The sequence below is a fragment of the Podarcis pityusensis genome (genome assembly GCF_964106645.2).
Source record: "Podarcis pityusensis genome assembly, chromosome: 4".
NCBI classification, from domain to species: domain Eukaryota; kingdom Metazoa; phylum Chordata; class Lepidosauria; order Squamata; family Lacertidae; genus Podarcis; species Podarcis pityusensis.
The window spans coordinates 40,919,005-40,938,134 of NC_138027.1; the positions used below are offsets into that span (position 1 = coordinate 40,919,005).

General features: G+C 41.2%; 1 protein-coding gene across 1 annotated transcript in view; it reads left to right on the forward strand.

Annotated features, from left to right (window-relative positions):
• Positions 1–370: 370 nt before the first annotated feature.
• Positions 371–19,130, forward strand: part of CD247 (CD247 molecule) — a 43,109-nt gene continuing 24,349 nt past the window's right edge. Inside the window, exon 1 of the mRNA XM_081001568.1 lies at positions 371–623. Within this exon, the coding sequence (XP_080857694.1) occupies positions 566–623 (58 nt within the window). The 5' untranslated portion in view covers positions 371–565. The remainder of the gene's footprint in view (positions 624–19,130) is intronic.

The following is a 19,130-nucleotide window of genomic DNA, read 5'->3' on the forward strand; positions in this document are numbered from 1 at the left end:
GTCCTAGGTTTAATCCCCAGCATCTCAAGGTAGGGTTGGGAGAGTCCCCTATCTGAAATCCAGGAAGGCTACTAGCAGTTGGTGTAGACAGACCTGAGGTTGATGGACCAGTGAATCTGACTTGGTACAAGGCAGCTTCTTTTGTTCCTATACCAGGAACATAGTCAACACCTTCACCCATTTTTAAAAGCAGACACAGCATCTATACAAATCCTCTTGTAAAGTGAGTAAATTAATGTCTTTAATGAGATGTCTTTACCTGTTGAGCTGCTGTCAGCTGCTTTTTTAAAAAAACAAACCAACCTCATACTAAAAAAGGGGAAAAAAACCCCTAACAAAGTTCTAAAAACTCTCAAGCTTTCTGTTTGTGGAGCAAAAGGAGGTGTGTGTTTCAACTAGCTTGCCAGCATGTGGACTCCGAAAGATCTTATGAGCTTTGCACTTCCTGTGGAGGCAGGGAGAAGAACAAAGCCCGTGAAGGTGCCTTTTCTTTTCCTTTTCTCCACTATCTGCTAAATTGTAGCCTCCAGCCTCCCCCCTGCCCTGCGACCTTGGGGGGAGTAAGATGAAGTGTAAAGGAATCCTCCTCGCCGCCATCCTGCAGGCATGGACCCCAATTACAGGTAAGGCTAGCTTTTCATATTTTGGTACGAAACCCCTTTGAAACTCATTTCTAAATGGAGGCTGTTGAATATGATGCTCCCCTTGTACCAGGAGGGGAGTCTCTGTTTGAGCTTCTGCCGTATGTGCACCCTCTTAGTTACAGCTAGCTATGATCTAGTGGGAAAACTGCAGCCCCATAATTAGTTTTAAAAGTACAGCATATATTGGCACTTTGTGGGCTGGTGAGGAGCACGGGTGGCATAAAAGATAACAAACCATATCTGGAGGTGTAAACTACACTGTGGCCTGTTGGCGTCTGCCTGCAGAGGTGGGCAGGAAAGAGTATCTCTGGAATTACTGACCACCTGCTAGTTCCTCCTTTGCCCCTGCAATCATCTGTCGTAGAGTTCTGTTCCTCATGATGGCCAGGCCACAAAGCATCCCAATTATTCTCTGGATGAGAATCATTGCTGCCGTTCTTGAAACTTGGTTAAGGGAGGAGCTATCAGATTCCAAGTTGTTAGGACTTCTAAAGAAGCACATATTGCTCCCATGGTGGGGGAGTCCTTCTCCAAAAGAAGCTGGCAATGGTCAAACTCTGAATTGATTCAGACATTGGAGGGAAATAAGGAAGCAGCAATGGCGTGTTTGAATATAGCAGCTGCTTCTATGATTGGACTAAGATGCTGTGCACATTTACTTTGTCCTTAACATAGTGGGGCTTGCTTCTGAGTAAGTAAGATTGAAACCATGCTGTATACTTTCATCTTAGCCAACTGTTTCTATGTCTGGGATGGAAATCCAGCAGACATTTCACATATTTAGCACCTCTGTGACTGCAATCTTGTGTGCTCTTAACCTGAGCGTAAGCATCATTGATCACAGTGGGACTTGCACGTCTGAATAAACAAGCATACACAAGCCATACAAATGAGCACAGATGTATGTCCTAATTCTGTGTTAAAAGAAATCTGAAAACTTTGGTTTGTGTTTCAATATCGGTTTCCAAAATGTTAGTTTGCTTCAGTTATACTTCTATGGTTTTCTGAGTGATAGTTAGAAGCTTCCTTCCAAAGAAAGCACCCAAAGCTGTTTATTCTTCTGCGTTTCTGCTCAAGATAAATTCCCAGCAACAGTAAAATGTAAAATAAGTTGGAAATATTAAAGGTAATTCTAAGTTTTGCACTGGAAGGCTCTACTAGATTTTGTGATAAAACTAGCATTAATTGGCTGCCTTTCAATACCACTATACAATTAATAGCATAACAAGGACTTTAGTTACACTAAGCCTAGTCTGATGCTTGATTTGCATGTGAAATATTTTAATAGCTATTAGCTATGAAATAGCACATATTAGGAGACCCATATTAGGCTAGGGGAAAATACCTACTTTGTAAATTCTTTTCTTTCTCCTTACGTATACTTCAAATATTGATAAAATAATCAAAAGTGAACTGGTTGAACCCACTCAGCTTTATGTGGGAGCTGATTGCATTCCTAATGGCATTCCTATATGGTATAATGCGTTTGAGATACTTGGTATAGAGAGCCATGAAGAACCCAGAGCATTTAGAAAGCTTTTGAGGGAAATGGAGCATATTCACCAGGCTCTAGATAGAAGTTATTCCTAAGCTAGATCTTTATCTATTTTAATTTGTATTTATACACACACTCACACACAGAGCTAATACAATATTACAGCTGTGCAATTTTGTTTAAAGTATCTTCCCTGATTGGATACAGCAGCTTCCACAAATAGCTTAAGAGAGCTATGTTTCTATCTTTGCCAAAGGTGCCCCCCCCCGGAAAAGAGAAGTTTGGGGGGGGGGGAGGTCTGTGCACAGACACACTCCATATTTCCATCCAGCTCTCTCTCAATCCATTCAGTCAAGTTATGTGAACTTCTGTGCTAAGGCAACTCAGCTGAATGGATTGGGAAGACTGGATATCATACAGGCCTCTTATTCCTTAAAAGTAGCTTGTCATTCTGCTTAGACACACTTATATGGGCATGCTGAAAGGAGGAAAGCTTTGAACACTGTGGGGATCTCCTGACTCCTGCCATGTGGGCACTGTACCTGCCCAGGGATAGAGGATACCCATCATGTGTATGGACATCGGAGGGAAATAAACTACAAATATCCCTGATACAAGAAGTTATTTTCTTCAGTCTTTTCTAGTTTCATTATTATTATTTATTTAAATGCACCATTACTGTATTTTAATTTATTTAAATATTTATTTAAATTATTATTTATATAAATGTATTAATATAAACGTACGTTTCAAGAGAAACCGGTTTCCAGAACGGTAGTATTAATATCATAACATCCATTTAGTCTAGGGTTCATGTCCGATAGTCCTTGACTGAAAAAGAAATATAGCTACAAGGGCAAAATGAAGGGCACGTCTCCCAATAAATAATACAAAATGAATGATTTTTGTCAGCATATAACTGTCATCTACATTAAATAACAAAATGGAATTCGACTTCCATAAACATGTATTATTTTTGTAGACCCCATGCTGCTAAAATTTATACATTCAATTCTTAATAACTACTGGGTCTCATGGTACATCATTTACTAGCCAATACATTTACTAGCAGATGGCTTATCAATATATTTGGCACACTTGTCATCAAAGCAATTTGGTAATATTGCTATTTGGACCTCAAGAAGAGAGCTTTTTGTTTTAAAGGTATGTTCCATCAGAAATGTTTCAGTGGTCAGAGACCATCTATTAAAATTTTTGCACTTTACTCCTGGGCACACTTTAAATTGGTCTAAGTATTAACACCATTCTTACTGCTAACCAGTCCAATTTATTGTCAATTATTACCAATGAATATATAAGTATAGGGAAATACTAGCCTTTTTTTCTTTTTTGAACATGGCCATAAAGATGAAAGACCATTAAAAATAAGGCCTTGGAAACAGTCCACTGGTTAAAAGCTAAACAGGTAGGAGCCAAGGGAAAAGTGATACGCCAACAAGACTATATCCATTTATCTCTGTGCATGAAGCTTGGTGATTTTTATTTTTTTTAGTTCATTTTGAGATAAAAGCTGCTTTGGAGCAAGGTACAGCACAGGTAACTTTGGAAACATATAAACAGTTTCTGATCAAAAGAGAAAGCAAATTAAGGACTGAAAACTATGCAATGTTGAAATGCATGGCTATGATGAATGATTTGAGCGTCCATTTCACCAATCCAGTTTCAGGAACGTGAACTTGATAATCCTATATGGTTATCCATCACAGGGAAGAAGTTCCATTCCTGCAAGGATTTTTTATTTTCTCTATTAAGGTGTTAAGCAGAATCTGTCTGTTTGTTGATTGAAAACACATCTACATATAGCATTGTTTGCATAAACAATGCATAGGCCTATAACAGACCTTCATTCATTGGTAAGTCTGACTAGCTCCACTGCTGGAGGCGGTATACCTTTGAATACCAGTCACTGGGCATCACAAGTGGGGCGAGTGCTGTTGCACTCGGGTCTTGTTTGCCGGCTTCCCATAGGGATCTGGTTGAGCACTGTGAAAACAATATGCTGGACTAGATGGGCCTTTTGGGCCTTATCCAGCCAGGCTCTTACGTTCTCAGTGATTTAAATTTCTAGGTGTTGATAGAACACATGGCAGTTTTCATTATCATAGCAAGTTGCTAGGGTCCACATACTTTTTGAGTCGCCTGGTAGCTGGGCTCTTCTAGATGGTGTGATGAGTTAGTAGTTTCCAACTCAATTCCTTTGTAACACAAGATACACAGGAAAGCCATACATGCCACCTGTAGCTTATGTAGGCAAGTCCAATACCAGTAAACAACAACATGCCCACAACAACTGCTGCCACCATCGCTATTAGGAATTGTTTTCCACCCTGTGTTCTTTGAAGACACGCAAGTTTGCCAGCACAGCTGTCACAGCCATCTGCATTTAATGCCATTGTTTTTGAAAAACTGACTGCAGAAAGCAGCTTTGCGTTCTTGTGTTTTAGATTACACTGAAACAAATGCATCAACGTCCTTCAAGCATTCTGAATTAGTACAAGATGCCCCCAGATTGCAACATTTAAAAATATACTTTTTAACCAAGAACAATAATCTGAATATGTCGGTATCTGGTAATGAGAGTAGAAAAATAACCTTCATTTATATGAAGCTTAGTCTCATTTCGCTTTCCTGAAAGGTGATTAGAAAAATTGTATGAAAAGAAATACTTTCTTGCTCTTGGCTAATACGTATATGGTTGAATCAAAATTAGGGGCCTGTCTTTGTGAATATTGCCTTGTTCCCAGAAACCACCCTCTGGTTTGGGCTGGGAGGGTCTTAAAAGGAGTCAATCCTACTTGCGAATGGTTTCTGTTGCTAAGACAATTGAGTCAACAGTTTTGGTCCTGCCAGCCCAGCTGCCTTATCAACAAGAATGTTTGCTCCCTTCCACATTCCAATATGGACAAAACTGTGCAGCCCAGATACTTTAGCTATAGAGTTATTGTCCCCTCTCTAATTTAGAATGAAGGCGAAGCTATGCACTCAGTGACATAAATATGTCACAGTGCCACGTAACTCATAACATTTCTTATGCAATTCCCGATTGGCTGGCGCTACTCAGAGAAGACAGAATTCCAAGGAGGAAAAAACCTTGTTTTTCAAGGAACATTGTGAATCCCTCCCCCAACAAAAAAAGTTCCCCTTTTGTTTTGAAAATGTATGTGGGCAAAAATACCTCACAGTCCAAGCCAAGGTAGTCCCTCTTTATTATGTTTAATAATAATAATTCATTAATATCCTTTAAATATGAAATTCAAATGAGGATTATTATATAGGGATTATCCGAGATTAAACAGAATCAACTGTTGTTCATTGTGTGTGGAGGGCACTGATAGTGTCATGCTCTTGAACACTCTGTAACTCACCAACCCTGCCAATAATTAGAGATGTTGTATGCATACATAAGTGGGGGACCCATAGATGTTCTCGGGGGCTTGTGGTTAGTGTGCCAATTGTTAAAATTCCCCCAATTCCCCCTCCTCTTACAATTCTCCTGGTTTGCAAAGGGGCAAACTGGAAAGAAGAATGACTGACGTTGAAATTGAATGTGTATCATCTGAGCCCACTCCCCACCCCCCTGCTTCTCTGTTCTAATAGACGACGGTGAGCACCTACTCACAGCTCTTTGCTGCAGGGAGATTCCAGGGGGTTTGAATGCAGCGGTGGGAGGGGATCCTGACCCCCCCTCCACACTGTTTGTCTGCCCTGCTTGACCCCACTGTTTGTTGCCTTCCAAGTCCATGTGCTGATACCCTACTTTTCAAATAGATATATAGATTAAACGATACACACCACCCCTCTCTCCATATCCATTTAATATCTTTTTTCACTTTCCTTGCAGGTACGTGTGTGAGGATTTTGATTATATTACTAGTCTCTAGAGAATCAAGATAGCTTGTGGCTGACATTTACCATAAATTAAGCAGTCATTTCTTCTTCTGTACAGCTTAACCTCTGTAATACTGTGAGACTTGTCACAAGCCATGGGACTAAATATGCTAACACAGATAATCAATACTATGCTGATTGTTTTGGAAATGTTTATCAGTTCTGCTTTCCAGTTATCAGATGTTCTCCATTGATCATTGTCCGTTCCCTGTTTGTATATATGAATGCTGACAGGAAAATCTGAAAGAGACTTTAATATTTATAGCCATTTTGCACCTTTTTATGCACAGTGATTTCATTAATTCATAGCAGGCTGTGAACTGGGACGTTGATGCATCAGACAAAAAGAAGCAAATTGGGTAGCTTCCATTAATGGTTTAGCAGCTAAACTTCTATGTATTTTCTGTTTATCAGCATAATCTAGTAAACGTGTTCTATTCAGACATTGATCAGTTCCTAAGGAATGAAGCAACATGTTGTTTTCCTTGGCGTTATCCGGGCTAGAAAATGGGTCAAATAGATAAAAATTAACAACGTATGCCACATTAAAAGCAAAACAAAACTCAATTTCTATTTGTGTGCCTTAATATTTAATATTTCTAGCAGATGTTCTTTACTTAAGTTTAGAGTGACACAGCAGAAGTGGACAGTGGTGTGTATTTTATAAAGAAAAGAAAATGGATTTTGCTTAGGAAGAGCTGTATGTGTGTGGACATGCATTTTTTGACATTATTTAAATGAATTGTGTAATTAAAAGTTATGTTAGGACTTCATAATTTTCCCCCTACAGTAGTAACTTTGGATCTTTCTCAAGCAGAAGGCCAGTAGTTGTTTTTTAAATCTGTTTAAACATCATATTTTGGTTTGCATCCTTTTGGTGCTGTTGCCTTTGGAATTTTTTTTCATTAATAGGATGTAAGTATTTAAGAGGACGTTCAATCACAATTTAAGGGTTGTGCTGTTTACACATTACCCAGTGTGTTGACTTTGTGTTGTGTGTCCCTCTGGGAACATATGACATGGAAGAAGCCCACATGATGGCTGCTTCCACACCATGTATGCACTGTATGGAGGCACTTCATGTAAGTACACAGTGTGCTGTGTAAACACACAGCATGGCTGTTCCATGTGGGCAGATGCTTTATACATCTGCAGAGTGGGAGAAATGGTGGCTTTCCAAGAACCCAGAAGGAGTCTGAAATGTGGTCTGAAACCAGTAAGCAGTCTGAAAATAGCTCTCTTGCTATTTTGAAGTGCAAAAACAAAGGGATCTTGCTGTTTACCAGTACAATGTGTCAGAAAGGCAGAAATATAAAGAGAGAGAGAAATATTGTGAGAGAGCTCTATAAATCAGCAATACTATCTACCATCTATCTGTCTGTCTATTCCTCCTTTCCTCCTGAAGAAGCCCAGGTAGAATTAAAGTTTAATGGAATTCCAACGGTGTTTTTCAAGGTACTGAATCTGGAACTCTGCATACTGTTTCTCAGGTGCTCCAAACTCTGTTATGAATTCAGGTTGTCTTGTGGTACCATTAGTGGTGCTTGGTGGGCAGAAGGCTGAAAGGCCAAAGTAGTTGCAGCCAGAGCCAAAGAAGGGGAGGAATCTGACAGGCAATGCTGCCACTCATTGGGTAATCAGGCAGGCAGGTGGAGGTGTCTAAGGGAAAACTCAGGTCGGTGGGGCATGGTCCACCTAATGGACCAGTCTCCACTGGGTGCCATAAAGATTAACAGTGCATCTGATGAAGTGGACTGTGGTCAGTGAAAGCATCATAAATGTATTGGTGTTTAAGGTGCCAGAATTCTTTTTGCTGTTTATGATCTTGAGCAGCCATGTATAGGATTTATGCTGCTACGATTTGTAGTTAGGTCCCCCTGAAATCAATGGGACAAAATTTATCTATTTCCCCCAGTGTGGGAGTATGGAAAGTAAAAATGTCAGAAAGATCTGATTTGTGCACATTGCAGGGGTGTAGTGATTTATGTTGCTGAAATGGTATCATCATCATCATCACCATGTGATATGAATGCTAAGTTCCTAAACTAGGAGTATGGAGTTGGACCAGGCTTCCTCAACCTCGGCCCTCCAGATGTTTTGAGACTACAATTCCCATCATCCCTGACCACTGGTCCTGCTAGCTAGGGATCATGGGAGTTGTAGTTCTAAAACATCTGGAGGGCAGAGGTTGAGGAAGCCTGAGTTGGACCATCTGAAACATTGGGACATACTTTTCAGTAAAGATGCACAATACTGCACTGTATATCTTTTAAAAAAAATACTTTTAAGAACTCAATATTGTAAATACTTTTGCTCCAGAATTGAATCTCTGCAGTTAGCTAGCCAGCCCAGGGTCTACTATGTTGGAAATTGCTGCTACTCCTAGGAGCTTATACTGTATCTTTTAAAGGCACTTCAAGGAACTGAAGAGTTGAGTTTACAATATAATGCTAAGTGGATCATCAGGCTGACTTATTCTTTGAAACACCTGGAAAAGAAGTGGAGTACCACTGAAATGCCACCTTAAGAAGGTGCAGCCAATATAAAAACTATGCTGGAAGATACTAGACAATGAAACGGGTGAGGAACCTCCAGAATGGGGCCAAATGTGAGGACTCTGTCCAGCTCCAAGGACTCTCTCTATTTGCTCTGCTGTCCACCCTCCTTGTGTGCGTTTACCTGGCTGGAATGTGTTTTTGCTCTGCCTGGATGGGGAGATGGAGAGGGAGGTTGTGGAAACCTTTGATTTTTGCATGGTTGGAATGTAGAATTCTATGACGAATGACCCACTTCGAAAAGTGTTGTCAAGATTGGAAGGTTCAGAAACTCAAGCAAGGTCAATTCCCATAAAAGCATACAATAAAGTTTATTAAAAGCCAAACTCTGTGAAAATGAAAAGCTTCAAACAATTATGCAAGTTAAGACTGCTCAGAGTCAAAAACAAACATAACTATCTTATCTAGTTAGCTGACAGAAACACATGCACATAAATCTTAGCAGGCTGAGCGGTAAAGCAAAATACAGTGGTACCTCTAGGTACGAACTTAATTCGTTCTGGAGGTCTGTTCTTAACCTGAAACTGTTCTTAACTAAGGCGTGCTTTCACTAATGGGGCCTCTTGCTGCCACTGTGCCACTGGCACACAATTTCCATTCTCATCCTGGGGCAAAGTTCTCAACTCAAGGTAACTCTTCCAGGTTAGCGGAGTTTGTAACCTGAAGCGTTTGTAACTCGAGGTACCACTGTACCTTCTAGGTCTGAACAGGCGCTGACCTTCCATGAAGGGAGAACTGCTTAAAACCCCAGGTTTTAAGGGAACACTGACTATGGGCCTTCACCCTTTCCTCCCAAAGGAATTAGCACCTGCTCCCATCACATGTCTGATTACCGTTCCACACTGGCCTTGAGGCCTTAATGAGAGACATCTGTGTTTAAAATCATTATTCCAGGAGTTCTAACAAATTCCCACACAATCTGCATGCTTGTCTTAAAGGGAGAATATCACCACAGCCTCAGCCAATTTTGCTTCTGGCCCCTGCAACCTTTCAGAGTTTGCTCTCTGCACCCCTGCAATAAAATTGCTTAGAATGTACAGGACTGTAATTTCCCCTTGTTTTGATTATTTAAGATCTGTTGAGTTTTGAGGAATAGTTGGAGTTGTTCTAATTCGCTTTGATTTGATCACATCCATACTGTCATTGCAGAAAACAGGTCAGTGATAATATAGATAGTGCCTCTAAATAGTATGAAAAGTCTGCCTAGTTAATTAATGGGATGTACGCAGACAGGCATGCTCTCTTCTTCAATTGGATTTAAATGGGTCAGCCAACAGTATAAGCCAGTCACCTCCTAAATGAAGTTAAAATGTTTGTAGCAGAAAGATGCATATAATCACAGCATAAGCTTTCATAGGCTAGCTCCCTCTTCATCAAAAGTATATGCAGCAACAGACTAAGATGTTAACCCCTCTGGAAGATAGCTATAACAATGCATAATTCTAGATAATTACGTTTTGTACTTGCAAAAACATTGTCAAGGTATTAATTGCATTATTACAGTTTTGGTCTTTTAGTCATCTGTACTTGATTTTTCAAATTTATATTTCTAAGTAATTTGTATTTTGTGTTGTGGGTTTGTTTTTTGCTCTTTCCTTACTATGGCATAGGTTTGCTTTAAAATCTATTAAAATGAAAAGATCACAAGTACACGTGAATCAGCAGATTATAGGAGAAGAGGGAATCCTCAAGGGCATTAAAGGCTGTAGGGAATATCGAGAAAGTTGATCATGACCTGTTTTTGTTTCAGGCATTTAATGGAACTAATAGGGTTCTCTGTTGAGGCAGAAGGGGAAAGAAGCCAACACTTACAAATGTTCCTTCTAACAGTTAGATGGAAGCTTGAAAAGATGGGCTGGTGGTGAACTGGTTTGTAGTGAAATACTAGTGCCTCTTGAGCCTGGTTGAGAATATAACAGATAGGCAAAACACAGAGAAGTAGCAGGGTTGAATGAATTTTCTCCATCCCTCCAGCAACCTCTCAGAATGGAGGTTAAAGCTATGCATGTGTGTGAAGCAGTCAGCAGCAGACAAAATAATTACCTGGCTGCCTGGTGTTCCTTGGAAAGCTGGCATGTAGGACAGATCCATTAAGTCAAAGGCTGGTTTAGACTAGGGGACTGGAGAGATTGTTCTGCACTTCTAGGCATAGCCACAGAGTTCAGAGATATCTTACCACTGATTGATTCATATTTTAAAATTATCCTGTTCTTCTTGTGCCCATGTACCAGCCAGGGCAGCCACCAACCCCAGCACGGGGACACAGCTTTCTCAACCAAGTTTCTTTCTCGTATTATGTGGAGAACAAGCATGGGGAAACTGTGCCCCCCCCCCCCATGTTGTTGGATTGAAGTATCCACCTGCCTCACCCAGCATGGCAAATGGTCCAGGGTGATAGGAGGTGTCCCCCCACAACACCAGGTGGGTCAGAAGTCCCCCATCCCTGACCTAAAGTTTCATCAAGGTAGAATCTAAAGGACAATGACAGTCATGCATATCTGTAAAACACAACGCACAGTGCGGGCTCCCTAGACACACCGAGTCAAAGTAAATGAGTGCCATGCCACTGCATGCGCAAACTAAGGGCATGACTGTGAGATACCATGTAGTGCCTTATAAGAATCAAATACTTTGTTTTATAGAAATGGGTGCAGACACCTGTGCCTTGCCCTTTTTTTACTTTCATTTAAGCTTCACTGCAGTTCTTAGAACCAGCCATTTCTCTGAATGTGGGACAGTTAATGAAGCAGGATGTTCTTGCTCTTTGGGCAGAGTAAGTGTGAATTCAAACTTGTGTTGCCTTTTTCTTTTTTTAAAAAATCAAGTTATATGGCACAAATGCCTTGGCAGTAATTGAAGCACTGCAAGGAAGGGAGAAACTGACTGGAGCTTGTATTGTCAAGCTTAGTGATCACTGGTAAATCTTATTCAGCATATCAGAAAGAAGAGATCCTGTTTTCAGAGTGTGTTCAATGCATCATTCCAGTAATAATAATAAGAAAAATATTTATTAGAGTGTAATGTATTGTATATTAATTTCCACCTGTCATCTGCTTGTTGGTACAACCTGTAAAAGCCTTTTTTCTTGTAAAAGCCTATTTTTTGTGTCTTCATTTAGTTCCCCATGTCATAATTATTATGAAGTGTGGAAAAAATGACCCGAGATCACCTGTGGCATGTGTTGTGCTGCAGGGGAAAAGAATTGTAACCAAGAATGTGAATTGTTTTTCACTCAGTACTTTGTTTACTGAGATGGCTTAGACCCAGGTCTCTGGCTACTTTCCCCAAGAGTCAGTGGAAAGTGTTGGTGCTAGTAATCTATTTCACAGAAAATGGATGACAAAATGCATTGTCATTTCAAGTGAACCTGCCCACACTTATCTGGTTAATCCAAGGTTAACCCATCTATTACGCCCATTTGGTCTGCCCAGGGAAGCTTGTTGTCTTAATCTCATGTAATAACTGCTGTGAAGTGAAGTTGGATCTGACAGCACCTGCTGGTGGAAGTGACAGCTTCATTCTGCCAACCTGGAAATCTGGGGTGGGGGTGGGGGTAAGCAAAACAAGTAGAGATGGGAATGCTAGGAGTTCTGCTCCTCATGCCTGAGTGTTTTGTGGAATTAAAGGTTTATTTAGAACAGTCAATATCACAGTGATTTCACCCCACCATACATTTGCTGGGCTCTGCCTCTTTTACCTTTTCCTTAATATACCCCTCGGTTTTCCTTGTGCAGTTAGATGCTGACAACGGGTCTTTAATTAAATTTGCTGAAATTAAAGTATACATTAAAATGCCAGTAAATATTATAAATAATAGAGGAAAAAGAGAGCTTGTTAAACTGGATTCTGACATTTTGAATTAACGGTATGTAATTCTGCTCCAATGTAACAGTATTAGACTCCTGTTATCTATTCTAGTCTAATAGTGTGTTGTTGTTTTTTATAAGACATGAGTTAACCCAGGGTATTTCCATCCTGGTACTTGTTTAGCCATTCTGTTCTACTTGGTACAATATTTTTGCTGAGGTCAGTTCTTCTTCGTCCTCCAGATTCTTCCTCATGTTCTTTGTTGTGTTTCTGTGCTTTGATTTCTCTGTAGCAAGCAGTTAAGATCTCAGACTCTTTTAAGGCACTAGTCTTCTGCACACTTACTTACATGCAAGCCCCATGGGACTCCTTTTTGGGTAAATATGCATTGGAGTACACTAAGTGGCCTTTAGTCAAGCTACTTACTATTTTAAGAACATAAGAGTCCTGCTGGATCAAATCAGTGTCTAGCATCCTGCTTCTCAGTGACCAACCAGATGTCTCCAGGAAGTCCATGAGCAAGGCTTGATGGCAATAGCTGCCTTCTCATTTCCCCTAGGAATTGATACTCACCCCCCCCCAAGTTTTCATGACTGTCACTGCTCAAAGGAATTTGTTTCTGTATGTGCTTTCTTAAGTAATGAACTCATACTCCTGCTAATTTTTCCTCTGGGGTATATTAAAGAGGCCTATGTTTCTCATGTTATTTGTGACTTGAGGATGCCATCATCATATCTGAGTTTCCATATTGACATGTTGAGTTAGACCTGCCTTGGCCTCAGTTGCATGACCAACTGAGATATGGCCATGTTCTACCTCCACAGATGGAGGCAGTGTGCCTCTGGATGCCTGTTGCTGGGAATCACAAATGGGCAGTGTTGTTGCACTTGGATCCTCCTTTTGGGTTTCCCACAAGCATCTGGTTGGCCACGGTGAGAACGGGATGTTGAACAACATGGCCCATTGGCCTGATCAAGAAGGCTCGTCTTAGGTTCTTTTGGCTGCCCACTAACCAATTGTTATGGTTTCCATGTACTCTTTTGAATTACAGGATAGGTGTGTCTGAAGAATTTATTATGAGATGTACATAGTTTGATTAACCCAAGCAACATCTAAAATATTTGGGCAGTTGAAAGAAGCACTATTTGCACAAAGCTATATTTATACTCACACAGCTCTCAGGATGGCAGTCAATATGAATAAAAGTGGTATTTTAGTTATCAGAGGGTTTGCTTATCTTTTGATCAAACTAGATGGCATGGTGCCAGGTACGAACATCGTGTGAGAATCTCCTCACATGTTTGACACACGTGGGTGGCTGTTTGATGTGGCAGGCGGGTGGCAAGCTCTTCTCTCCTCCACACACCTACATGCCTTCATTTACAGGGTTTGAAAAGAACCCAGCACCTGCAACAGTGAATAGAGGGCTCTGTTCACAAATTTGGGAGTCCCCAACATGTAAAGAGAGTCCTCCGTACAATAACAGTTGTTTCAATGAACACATGCATTTGTGGGTTGAACCCTGGCCCCTGCCGCTGCAATTTTGCACCCTCCCCACACACTTTCATTGAAGATGTGAAGAGATACAGTAGATAAGGAAAATAAATTGATCAATGGAACCATTTCAAAGGGAGTGGCAGGGATACAAATTTAGGCTGTCTGTTCTTTTTAAAGGTTAAATAAACCCTTTGTGTAGTATATTTTTGTGAAAAATGATTGTGGGACTCTACATGCTCTTTCTTGCATGTAGAACAGCTTATATAGCAGGGATGGGGAACCTGTGGCCTGCCAGATGTTGGACCACAACTCCCCTCATTCCTGGCCATTGGCCGTGCAGTTGGGGGGGGGGTGATGGCATTTCAAGAACACCTGGAGATGTTCCCTATCTCTGTTACAAAAATAGTAGTTGGTTCTGCTCATTCTCTCTTCCTGTAGGGGCAGACTCAGATTCCATTCCAGTGCAACTGATCCTTTGCCAAAATTGACAGTACAGTATTCATCTTACTGTCCACTGTGGTGAACATACATAACTTGCATAGTTGATTACATAAATTATGCTGTCAGTATAATATTCCCCCCATTCATTTTATTGCAAAATAAACACAGTGCACATGGGGACGGGGTGACATAATCAACTATGCATATTTGTGCCCCAAAAGCAACAAATACTGATCATATTTTCTGTTCCAGGCATACGAAAGAAAAGCAAAGACCAGCAATTTCTGCTCCCTTGACTTTTTTCCTGGGAATTCTCTGAGATCCCTAGTTATACTATCCCTAATTTCTAACCTTGGTTGAGGGTTAGGGGGAGGCTGATCAATTGGCTGCTTCTTCCCCCATTGCACGCAGGGCCCTGCTGGGGCTTAACCAGAACTAAGAGTTCTTTTGGCAGGCACCAAGATTTTCCATTGCTACAGCTGGCCAGTGTATGCTTTTAATCATGATTTGAAACCAGGGGTTGAAGCTTGTTAAAACTTGTCAGTTTTAGGAACTTGGCCCTTAAATAATGAAGGGACCCATTGTTCTTAGTACCAGAAATTGGGGGAAAACCCTTGGCCAAAAATCCCAGTGACAAATTCTGCTTTCAGAAAGAATCACAGGAACAATGGTGTGTCCAAAGAATGCATGGAGGGGTATTCTGACCCTCCATGTATTCAGTAGAGTATCAGAACAGAGCACAATGCTCTCTATGCAGTTGTCAACCCTGTACAAGGCTGTATTTCCAATTTTGCTTACATAGCTTGTACATGTAAGCTTGAATTGGAACTTCTAATAAGTGCATGAAGGTCAGGGAAGGACCAGCAGACACAGTTCTGCTCCCCACCCACAGCTCATGTAAAGGGCTAATCCTAAATACATAACTGAGGATTGATTGTGTAGTTTTGTCCTGCATACATTGGATTTTATGCATGCATGTGCTATGCATATACACTTTACCCACATGCAGCTGTGTGACAGGTCAGGACTGCCTAGTGAGTGGGGTGGGAAGGTGCAGTGTTATTCCCCACTGTGTGTAGGGATAAGATTGTCGGCAAGGTATTCCAGAGTTGTTCTTTTACCAGCTATTCCTTTTGAACCAATACCATTGTTGCTTTCTTTAATCTTTTATAGCAGGGGCGGCTAACCTCTGTACTAAAGACTGGTCCAGGTCCCCCAACAAAATGTTCTGTCCCCTGCAAGGCCCCACCGATACTTGGCAGTGGTGGCAAATGTATATTTTAAAAAGTAGACACTGTTTGGGTAAACAGAGAAGTTGAATCCTCTCTGCCCATCCCAGAACCCTGGTGGGGATGGAGATTGCTCCCTTTCATCATTAAACAGATCATTAGATGAGCAGGGAGGGGGCATTTGCTCCCCCTCTGGAGTGTGTGTTTGAGAGAGTGGGGTGGACACAACCATTTCTTGCATGCACCCCCTGCCCCCAATGGCTGGCCAAAGGAGAGCTTGGCCCTCAGAACAAGAACTGTTAGCCATCTTTGTTTTATAGGTTGCTGTATCTGCATTAAAAATGAACCAACTCTTTTCCTTTACCTTTAGCAAGAGGTTAAACTGTGGTTAAGTAGTTACTCAGAAGGGGGTCTTCCTTCCGGGTCGTCTTCACTTCTGGTGTGACTGGGAGAAGGCAAGGGGGGGGGCAAGAGTAAATCTCCCTTGCGTGTGCGCATGTTACAGGCCTTATTAACTTCTGTTCACTTTCTTGAACTTCATGAAAGTCATGACTGAACATCAGTGCTGTGGTGCTTGAAAAGAATTAAAAGAGAGAGAAAATCGCCCCTGCTGAGTGCTTCAGGTGCTGCCTGGCAAACAGAAGAAAGCTGTAACATATGTGATTCTCCAGATCTGGTCTCACCAAGTACGGGCCTGTGCCCTATTCTTGTGCGTAACAACACCAGGGTTCTTAGCAGCTCTTGGAACCAGGCCTTCTAATGATTTCCTCACTGATGCCCCATTTTCAGCCGGGTGCAATTTATGCTTATCAAAGAGAGAAAACGGGAAAGCTTTTTCCTGTATTCTAAAAAAGATGAAAAGGAGACAGGGAGGAGGAGAAAATGGTGGTGACGAGGGAAGCAAGCGAATAAAGGCTGGTTAGAGAAATCAATTAAGCTGTAAAAGGTTAGGCTACTTGCCGAGGCAGGCAAGATGGGGAGAAAGCAAGAAAAGGATAAAAAAAGCCCAGTTAGTAGATCACAAGAGTGGCAAAGAATTAGATTAAGGGGGAGAAAACATAGAAAAGGTTGCTTGGTAAGAGACCTTCATGTTGTGTTCCCTTCACATTCAATTCTTTAGAAGCAAAAGCACAAATTGGGGGTAAAAGTACAAGTTAGATATGGCTTTAATCATGTCATTTGAGGCAATGGGAGAATTTGCCTTCCTGGATCTCTTCCATGAACAAAAAAGTAATAATTCCAATACACTTTAGGCAGATTTGCTAGAAATCTTGGAAGCGGTGTGCATAAACAGCTTTTTCACCTGAGGTAAGCCATACACACCAAGTTAAGATAAAGCTTTGAACAATCCCTATTAGAAGTGAATGTAAAGTGTGAAGTATCTCTCCAAATTATAGCTTGGATGGAAACAAATAATATCTCCTAATAATGGACAGAAAGGCATAGTGCTCCAGAAGCCTGGCAGGATAAGAAGAAAGAGCTATAATTCTCCATGTGAGATGTAGCAACTATTTAAATATAAAGAGATATAAGCCTGGTGGTTTTTTCATGCCCTTCAAATTATTTGCTGTGCCATTTGATCTGTATTTATTCAGTAGTAAGTTGTCCCACAGGACGAGGGTGGCACTGTGGTCTAAATCACAGAGCCTAGGGCTTGCTGATCAGAAGGTTGGGGGTTCGAATCCCTGCGGTGGGGTGAGCTCCTGTTACTCGGTCCCTGCTCCTGTCCACCTAGCAGTTTGAAAGCACGTCAAAGTGCAAGTAGATAAATAGGTACCGCTCTGGCGGGAAGGTAAACGGCGTTTCCGTGTGCTGCTCTGGTTTGCCAGAAGCGGCTTAGTCATGCTGGCCACATGACCCGGAAGCTGTACGCCGGCTACCTTGGGCTATAGAGCGAGATGAGCACCGCAACCCCAGAGTCGTCCACGACTGGACCTAACGGTCAGGGATACCTTTACCTTTTTAAGTTGTCCCACCTACAATGGGCCTTACTCCCAGGTGTGTGTGCATAGTCTTACATGCTGTGTACACACAACACCTTTAAAATATATTCAAAGCACATTATTTCTGTCAAAGAATTCTAGGTGCTGTGGTTAAGAGTTGCTGGGAATGAGAAATCTGATTAAGGGAGATAATGTGTTTTGAATGGGCTTTCAATGTGTTGTGTAAACACATCCTTATAGCACAATCCTAAACGTGTCTACTGAATTCAGTGGGGCTTACTCCCATGTTCGTAGGCATAGGATTGCAGCCTTATTTGTTTTAAATAGGGTTGGGCAACATGTAGCCCTCTGGATGTTGTTGGACTAGAATTCCCATCTTCCCTGACCATTGGCTGGCTGGGGGCTGATGAAAGTTGGGGTCCAACAATATATGGAGGGTGACACGTTGCCCACCCCTGCCTCAAAACAAAGTATCATCTGTTCCGCTGATTCTTAACCCCCATTGCATTGAGGACTCCTGCTTGGGTTTGCTCATTCTTTACGTCTGCCATCATGTCAGTAAGGTTTTCATATTAGCACTTGTACTCTACGACAGATAGCAATATGGGTATATGAATATACGTTGGAGACCCTGTTGTTTTTAAAGTTTCCATTGCTACTATGTACGCTTCGTTTTTCTTGCTGAGCATTATTTTATGATGGCATTTTTAAGCCTTGTTTTTAAATATTTGTTTTGAGTAGTGGTCAATGGTCATGTGTTGTAGTTTTATTAGATGTGCTGGAGGGTGGATTTTTCTTTTAGATGAAAGGTGGGGTCAACATAAAAGTGCAAAAAATGAAACATAGGAAAGTGCTGTAGACAAAGAAAGTCAAACAGATCAATGGTTCTCACACTGTTGTAGAAGGACCGCCTGCACTTCAGGTACGGCAATGAAAATTACTGAGGAACATGCTATATGGTCAAGGGTTTCTGTGGTTTCTAATACATACAGGAAAGACAAGACACCTGTCCGTTTACAATGTAAGATAAAAAGCAGCTTGTCTTAGTATGTATTTAACTCTGATATCAGAATAGTAAAGTAGGTTTTATAAAGAGGGTTAATCTCCTTACACAACTGTAGTCCATCACACTTCCCCCCTGTGTTTTAGACTTTGGCTTTGTTGCTCTGTATTTGACCCCAGTATCGGTTGGATTAAAAAGGTACTCATTATAAGGTAGATGGGTTAAAGAGAACGAAGAAAACAACATTTCATAAGATAATACTCAACAAATAAATATTTATAGTCATTATAGGCCTTCTGCATTGCTGGGCTGCCCTTTGACCTTCAGAGGTATTTGTTACCTTGGTAAAAGCACAGCAGAAACTGTCACAAGAGCATCAGAAGAGTCTGCTGGATCCGTCCAATGGTCCATCTAGTCCTGTGTCAGATTCTCACAGTGGCCGCCCAGATGTTCGTTGGAAACGTGCAAGCAGGACCTAAGCACACTCCCCTCCTGCAGTTTCCAGAAACTGGAAACTGCCTTTGGAAACTGGTCTTTTCCTATTCAATATTGTCATATTAACATTCATTGACGTCTTTTTCTCCTACCCCATTTATTTATTTTTAAG